The 9,088-nt window shown below is 35.9% G+C and overlaps 1 protein-coding gene across 18 annotated transcripts in view; it reads left to right on the plus strand.

The window, feature by feature from the left end:
- The first annotated feature begins 2,731 nt into the window (after nt 1-2,731).
- Nucleotides 2,732-9,088, plus strand: part of LOC119669063 (fibroin heavy chain-like) — a 24,779-nt gene continuing 18,422 nt past the window's right edge. For 7 of the 18 annotated variants that reach the window (XM_038078795.1, XM_038078796.1, XM_038078805.1 and 4 more), the window contains exons 1-3: nt 2,732-2,835; nt 2,896-3,369; nt 3,640-6,099. In XM_038078795.1, the coding sequence (XP_037934723.1) occupies nt 2,781-2,835; nt 2,896-3,369; nt 3,640-6,099 (2,989 nt within the window). In that variant the 5' untranslated portion in view covers nt 2,732-2,780. The remainder of the gene's footprint in view (nt 2,836-2,895; nt 3,370-3,639; nt 6,100-9,088) is intronic. The other 11 variants (XM_038078801.1, XM_038078802.1, XM_038078814.1 and 8 more) reach the window with 11 other exon arrangements.

Here is a 9,088-nt window from a genome sequence, read left to right on the forward strand (position 1 = left end):
TTCGGGCCCCTTTTCTCACCGAACTGATTGAGCTGTCATTATGTAATATTAAGAACCTGACCAAATTTATTGAACTGTCAGGTTGTTTTTCCTTTACCTAATGGTGGTGTACGTGTCAATGCTATTTCTGTGGTACCATAATGGGCCATTATTTGAGCTCAAGTAGGCTTTTTGGAAACAAAGCAATTAAAGTATTATACCAATTAAAGTATTTAAGAATTTACTGCATATTAAATTAAATTATATTAAATTTTCCATTTTTTGTTTTTTCATCTATTATATGTTAATTTGAGGCTGCTAAGCTCATATCGGCAACTCGAGAGGAAATATAAAAAATTTTATATGTTTTTTTTCGAAATGGTTGAAGCCGTGTGGCTTCAACTATTTATTTTAAGATTGTCTTTTAAATCAAAACTATAGTTTTCTCGGTTTTCGGTTTTGTTTTTACAGAGTGATTTAAAGAAATATTTAAAAAATTGCACCCTTGGAGGAGGAAAGATTACATTTTGGAGAGGAACGTCTAACGCAGAAATGTTTATTTATTTATCCGTAGCAAGTTTGCTGAAAATACAAATTTCAAATCTCATTGTAGGCTTCAAATTAGCTTAAAATTGTTGAAAAATTAAAAAAATACTATTAAAGACCTCATTTATGTAGCAGAGTGTTATTTATTAATTTTTTTTATAATTGATACATTAAATCAATAAAAATAAAACTTTACTCGATTAGAAGTTTAAACCTGACCCTTAAGATAGATTTTCTATTTAATTAAATTACTTAAAAAAATGGAAGGAACAATGTCTATTCTGTTGTGGAGATCATTTTAATCTTCGACTTAATATTTTTAGTAATTGAGGATGATTTATATTTTTTTCGTTTAAGTATATCGACTTATAAGAAAAAATCTTATCTAAATATGAATATTATTTATATGTTTGAATATTTATTTAATAGATTTTATATTATATAAAAAGAATTACTATCAAAATTTAAAATTGGAAATTTGATTTTACATGAAACTATTTAATATATATTTTATTTCTTTGATTTGTGTTTTGAAACAATATTTATTTGCATATATTATAAAACTACTGGTTGACCATATGGACTACACCGTTCACGCTTAAATAATAGTCAAAATCATAGATTTCACATATTGAAGATTTGCATGGCTAATTGAAAAATTAAATTCTTGGAATTATTTTGAATTTTTTTTATTAATATTTTATATGAATTAATTTTATTCACAATTTTTAAGGCTGAGTTCAATCGATATTAATTTGAGTCTTTCAGTTAAACGCAACTGGTTGTGGTGCTTTGATTTCCAAGAACTCTCAACGCTTGTCTACGAAACTGAAAATCGTGACTTGTTCTTTAGCGGCTGCTGAGAAATGATATATATATATCATTTCTTTTGATATATGCAAAAGTTTAATGTACTTAGTATGAATGAAGTATCAGAAGTAAAATTATGTTTAATATTAAATTTCTTTATCTTTTAGTTTTTGAATGAATGCAATGATAAAATGCTTCATTTACTTTGGCAACACATCGACACATTTTGGTTTCACCGATTTTAGTGCTTTGTTAGTAAAATTAATTATCTAGTTTGATTTTATGTCCACTGCTACATATGGATGCATGTCTGAAGTACTTTCAGTACTGCTGATCACAAGAATATAAAAAACTGCAATATTGAGAAATAGTGACGAATAAGATCATACCTTAAATACATTTATTCAATTAGAATTCAACAAACATTTTTGAACAAATGCAGAGAATTTGGATCTATAAAATATTTTTAGCAGTGTACATACACTGACAAGACTTAACTAAAGAGAAGAGTCTTTTCAAATTAGTCCAGTGGTTTAAACTGCAAAACAAAATTCACTTGATGGTGTACAGAATTATAATGACATAATAAATATTTGCGTTAAATGTAGCTGAGTTATTACTCAAATACTTTATATTAGCAATTCGAGTGCACAAGTGAGTTAAAAGTTCGTATTTAGATATCAAAATCCACTGACAAAACATATAAAATAAACGAGAATAACTTTTTTGAAAAATTTGAAAGAACAACCGACAAGCACAAGGAGACCCGACTGATATTTATCACACATATTATTCGTAGCAAATGCTCCATCATAGTCTAGGTCCAATGTCAACTTTTCCTAGAATTCGTAGCGTTTAATTTCCTAGGAACAATATTAAAACAATTTTAATTGCTTAATATTTTTTTCTAATATTACGGGGTATGAAATTTTGTTTATTAGCTTAAATTAGCATTTGACAAATGAACTAATCACCAATAAATTTGTCTTTCTATGTTATTACAAAATTAATTATAGCGTTTGAGACTCGACCGTTTCGAGATGTGTTAAAGCGCCGAAAGAACTTAAAAACCAGTTGCGTATGTTAATACTTTCCAGCCAAAACTAAAGGCAGAGTGGAACAAGAAGCACACTACGAGATTTTCAAGATTTTATACTATCGATGTAGTATCTTGAAATCATATTATTTAACATGCGAATGGACGCCAAACTGTGGGAAAAGCAACAACACCTCATCCTAATATAGCGCCTCCACAAGAGCTGAGATTCAATTAGAATTTAAATACGTGTGTCATCAATAACCAAACCGTTCCTACTGAAGCTGTTCAGAAAATCACAAAACACACAGAGTGGGGAATTATAAAAACAAACACTTTCAAGTGACTTAAAACTGATTTCTATAAAAGCCCGCGCAGGTTCATTTTAACATCTAAATAAGTGATAAACATGAGAGGGATAACATTAATAGCATTGTTTTCGGTTGGCATTACCTTCTGCAATGGTAAGTTCTTAAAAGAATTATGTACTTCAAATTACTTTAAATAATGCTCATTTAATACAGCATACGGTATTGGCCTGGGTGGTGGTGGTTTCGGTTTCGGTCTAGGAGGACATACAGGTTCAAATGGAGCAGTTGAATCTGGTTCTGGTGGTTTATTAGGTTCATTATCTGGTCAAATAGGAGGCTTAAGTGGTAGTATTGGATCTGGTCATGGGTCAGGTTACAGCAAGGGGTCTGCTGGTATTGGGGCTGGAATTGGAACAGGTTATGGTTCTACATCCGCTGGTTCATCAGGTTCATTATCAGGTAATATTGGTGGCTTAAGTGGAAGTATTGGCGCTGATCATGGATCCGGTAATGGTAAAGGCTCTGCAGGTGTTGGTGCTGGAATTGGAGCAGGTCATAGTTCAGCCTCTAGTGGTTCATCAGGTTCATTATCTGGTAATATTGGTGGCTTAAGTGGAAGTATTGGCGCTGATCACGGATCCGGCAATGGTAAAGGCTCTGCTGGTATTGGTGCTGGAATTGGAGCAGGTCATGGTTCTGGATCAGCTGGTTCATCAGGTTCATTATCTGGTAATATCGGAGGCTTAAGTGGTAGCATTGGATCTGGTCATGGTTCAGGTTACGGCAAAGGCACTGCCAGTGTTGGTGCTGGAATTGGAGCAGGTCATGGTTCAGCCTCTGGTGGTTCATCAGGATCATTAACTGGTCATATTGGTGGCTTAAGTGGAAGTATTGGCGCTGATCACGGATCCGGCAATAGTAAAGGCTCTGCTGGTATTGGTGCTGGAATTGGAGCAGGTCATGGTTCAGCCTCTAGTGGTTCATCAAGTTCATTATCCGGTAATATCGGAGGCTTAAGTGGAAGTATTGAATCTGGTCATGGTTCAGGTTACGGCAAAGGCTCTGCTGGTATTGGTGCTGGAATTGGAGCAGGTCATGGTTTAACCTCTGGTAGTTCATCAGGTTCATTATCTGGTAATATCGGAGGCTTAAGTGGTAGCATTGGATCTGGTCATGGTTCAGGTTACGGCAAAGGCACTGCCAGTGTTGGTGCTGGAATTGGAGCAGGTCATGGTTCAGCCTCTGGTGGTTCATCAGGATCATTAACTGGTCATATTGGTGGCTTAAGTGGAAGTATTGGCGCTGATCACGGATCCGGCAATGGTAAAGGCTCTGCTGGTATTGGTGCTGGAATTGGAGCAGGTCATGGTTCAGCCTCTAGCGGTTCATCAGGTTCATTATCTGGTAATATCGGAGGCTTAAGTGGAAGCATTGGATCTGGTCATGGCTCTGGTAATGGCAAAGGCACTGCTGGTATTGGTGCTGGAAATGGAGCAGGTCATGGTTCAGCCTCTGGTGGTTCATCAGGTTCATTATCTGGTCATATCGGAGGCTTAAGTGGAAGTATTGGATCTGGTCATAGTTCAGGTTACGGCAAAGGCACTGCCAGTGTTGGTGCTGGAATTGGAGCAGGTCACGGTTCATCCTCTGGTGGTTCATCAGGTTCATTGTCTGGTCATATTGGTGGCTTAAGTGGAAGTATTGGTGCTGATCACGGATCTGGTAATGGTAAAGGCTCTGCTGGTATTGGTGCTGGAATTGGAGCAGGTCATGGTTCCGGATCCGCTGGTTCATCAGGTTCATTATCTGGTCATATTGGTGGCTTAAGTGGAAGTATTGGTGCTGATCATGGATCCGGTATTGGCAAAGGCTCTACTGGTATTGGTGCTGGAATTGGAGCAGGTCATGGTTCAGCCTCTAGCGGTTCATCAGGTTCATTATCTGGTAATATCGGAGGCTTAAGTGGAAGCATTGGCGCTAATAATGGCTCTGGTAATGGTAAAGGCACTCCTGGTATTGGTGCTGGAATTGGAGCAGGTCATGGTTCAGCCTCTGGTGGTTCATCAGGATCATTAACTGGTCATATTGGTGGCTTAAGTGGAAGTATTGGCGCTAATCATGGCTCTGGTAATGGTAAAGGCTCTGCAGGTATTGGTGCTGGAATTGGAGAAGGTCATGGTTCAGCCTCTAGTGGTTCATCAGGTTCATTATCAGGTCATATTGGTGGCTTAAGTGGAAGTATTGGCGCTAATCATGGCTCTGGTAATGGCAAAGGCACTGCTGGAATTGGTGCTGGTATTGGAGCAGGTCATGGTTCAGCCTCTAGTGGTTCATCAGGTTCATTATCTGGTAATATCGGAGGCTTAAGTGGAAGTATTGGATCTGGTCATGGTTCAGGTTACGGCAAAGGCACTGCCAGTGTTGGTGCTGGAATTGGAGCAGGTCATGGTTCAGCCTCTGGTAGTTCATCAGGATCATTATCTGGTCATATTGGTGGCTTAAGTGGAAGTATTGGTGCTGATCATGGCTCTGGTAATGATAAAGGCTCTGCTGGTATTGGTGCTGGAATTGGAGCAGGTCATGGTTCTGGATCCGCTGGTTCATCAGGTTCATTATCTGGTCATATTGGTGGCTTAAGTGGAGGTATTGGCGCTGATCATGGATCCGGTAATGGTAAAGGCTCTGCTGGTATTGGTGCTGGAATTGGAGCAGGTCATGGTTCAGCCTCTAGCGGTTCATCAGGTTCATTATCTGGCAATATCGGAGGCTTAAGTGGAAGCATTGGATCTGGTCATGGTTCAGGTTACGGCAAAGGCACTGCCAGTGTTGGTGCTGGAATTGGAGCAGGTCATGGCTCAGCCTCTGGTAGTTCTTCAGGATCATTATCTGGTCATATTGGTGGCTTAAGTGGAAGTATTGGCGCTGATCATAGATCCGGTAATGGTAAAGGCTCTGCTGGTATTGGTGCTGGAATTGGAGCAGGTCATGGTTTAACCTCTGGTAGTTCATCAGGTTCATTATCTGGTCATATTGGTGGCTTAAGTGGAAATATTGGCGCTGATCACGGATCTGGTAATGGTAAAGGCTCTGCTGGTATTGGTGCTGGAATTGGAGCAGGTCATGGTTCAGCCTCTAGTGGTTCATCAGGTTCATTATCTGGCAATATCGGAGGCTTAAGTGGAAGCATTGGATCTGGTCATGGTTCAGGTTACGGCAAAGGCACTGCCAGTGTTGGTGCTGGAATTGGAGCAGGTCATGGTTCAGCCTCTGGTAGTTCATCAGGATCATTATCTGGTCATATTGGTGGCTTAAGTGGAAGTATTGGCGCTGATCACGGATCTGATAATGGTAAAGGCTCTGCTGGTATTGGTGCTGGAATTGGAGCAGGTCATGGTTCAGGCTCTGGTGGTTCATCAGGTTCATTATCTGGTCATATTGGTGGCTTAAGTGGAAGTATTGGTGCTGATCATGGATCCGGTAATGATAAAGGCTCTGCTGGTATTGGTGCTGGAATTGGAGGTGGTTATGGATCGGCATCAGAAAGCTCTTCAGGATTGTTGTCTGGTCATGTTGGCGGCTTAAGTGGAAGTAGTGGTTCTGGTTATGGTTCTTCTTATCTTGGTGGCGGAAGTAAAGCTACTTCATCGGGTTATCATTCTGGTGGCTTGAGCGGTAGTATTGGAGGACTTGGGGGACATATTGGAGGCTCCTCTGGATTGGGATTGTTTGGCTAAAGAAAATGCTTATAGCATATCGGACTTACCCTAGTTAGGAACTAACTGCTAAATAACTTGTAATAATTTTGTGATACATGATTAATATATCTTTTTTACTTAAATTGTTTGTATGTATATATTTTGTCTCTGCTTACTTTTTCTTCTATTTTTTTGCTTGTTGTTTCATTTGCTGTTGTGTTTTAACTTCACATATTTGGACTTACCATATATCAAAGTAAGTCTACGTTTTGGGACTCATTTTCTCATATAATCAAATTCTATTTTATTGGATTATATTTTTGAGACTTACGATTGAAAATAGTAGTTTTGTTGGTTATGCAGCTATGGGAAACGCATCAGTGATGAGACATTGCTGAAGGAACGTTTATATATTTTCGTATTATATATATTACATTTGGATCTTAGCATATTTTATTCAAATCTCTTGCACAGAATTATCAATTTGATCGTTCCGGAAATAAACGTAAATAAAATACACAAAAATTAAATTTTGATTAAGACTTTAGACTTGAAAATATTGTTGCATAATGGCTGTAAATATAAAATTAAACATTATTTAAATATTATGCAGAGAATATCTTAAAATACTAGATTATACTGAGATAATTTTCGATGATATACCGGCTCATAGTTGGCAATATCGTGGTTCGGCCATTACTTGATGGATACGCGTTTGCATACAAAGATGTTGTTCTGCGCAATCGATCGATGTTTTTGGTGACTAAGCCGAAAAAGATTGCTTATCGTACTGATTTAGCAAACACAGAAATTAAAATTGGCTGTTTGTGTCACGCTTTTGTCATTTTCAAAGAAGTGATTAAAGGTCTTTTACACCAGACTGTATGCCATCCTTGCAATAATACTTTCTGCTTGAAATAGTCTTTCTCCAGTTACTTCTAGATTTTCACTGTCCCAGATACCGGATGTAACAGTTTTGTTTGTTAATATATTTACCAAACCAAATAGTACTGCATTATTTTAGTAACATAAATAGTTTCACGATTTTGGAATTGTTTAAAAAGCATTTCTTCTAGGCTAGAAGGTTTGTCGATTTCAGACATTGCAAAATTTCTGGCTAAGTGTTTGCACTAATAATTCATAAGCTCTTCACGATTTTCTATTGTCTCTATTTTTGATGAATAGCACTTATCATCAGAACTCGGTCCAGATAAAAGATCTCAAACATATCTCCACACTATTGCAGAAAACAATCCTGGGTGGTTGGTGAACTTCGACTGATCTTGCAGAACTTCGATGTTGGGAAAGAAATCTTTACAGTCTATATTCCTGCGAACGCTTAAGATAACTAAAAACTAATTACAAACTGATATAACTGACACATGTACAATAAGTATGATACTTTGTACATGTGAAGTACATTAGCAATTAATTCTCTTTCAATCGAATATAATATCAATATAATCGATATTAATGATGTTGGTAAAATTTTAATGACTAATGATTTTTAACTTTGGTTACTTATAAGTGACATTGGTTAGTGGCTATATCCAACAGAATTCTTAAGACTACTTATAATTTTTTTCTTCTTTGCTCTACAACTACAAACCTTCGAAGCTTCAAGGAAATGTTATTGGGCTCTTTATTATAAATATATCGAGTGGGTTACTTACTGTAGACTGACACACTGATTACTTTAAATGTATCTTTTATATTATATGTTATTTTAGCTCAATATATTCTAGTAGTATTCCTTATATTCGAACACATGCCTTATACACAGTATGTACCTACAAATTCGCTAAATATGTGTGTGTTGTTATCACTTATCAGTATTATTTTTGTATATAGCTTGTTTTATATTAATACATAGAGGATACGATAATTTTAAATTCTATAAACTCAAATTGTCCATTCGTAAACATAACAGTTGTTTATTTTTCCAACAGTAAGTCCAATTAAATTACATTGAAATTATATATTATATAATATATATTATATTGAAGTCAAACACGATGAATAGATAGAGTTAAATATGAATTCGATCATATATATATATATATATCAGTAAATTAATTTATTTGCTTTCTATTATAATTATGAAAAGTAACCCAAACTTTTCAGATTTTTAGTGATTATAATAAGTAATATATGTAATATAAGTATAGGTAGAAGTAGAAATAGAGTCGGAATATTTTACCCATCATTGTACACCTCCTTGGGCTCACTACTTGTTTCATTAGGGACCTCAACTTAGATATATTATCATTGTTCTCTTAATATATAACATATATGTTATAAAAAATATTAAAGGATTTTTATAAAGATGAACTTAAGATTTTTATTTATTTGGCTGCTTGTCGTTCTATGATTATAGTATAGTATATATCTTATATCGGTCTACAATAGTTTTGATTTTATCTATAATACTTGATTTTAATACAAGTTTGATAATCTTTCCCTATGAATCTCCAACAAATTGTGTTATGTATAGTTCATAATCAAAATATTTTGTATCATATGTCGAGGCTCTGATCTGTAACTCTTAGATGTAAATTATAAGTTTCCTACCTGCACTTATTTTCAGATTCTAAACAATAACTCCATGATTTGAAATATAAAGTTTCGTGTTCTTTCGAAGAGGTAGTAAGAGGTACTTAATATAATTAGTTTAACTATGAAGTAGCATTAGGTTATCAATGTCTGTGTTA

Source organism: Teleopsis dalmanni, chromosome 1 (assembly GCF_002237135.1).
Source record: "Teleopsis dalmanni isolate 2A chromosome 1, ASM223713v2, whole genome shotgun sequence".
Lineage (NCBI taxonomy): Eukaryota > Metazoa > Arthropoda > Insecta > Diptera > Diopsidae > Teleopsis > Teleopsis dalmanni.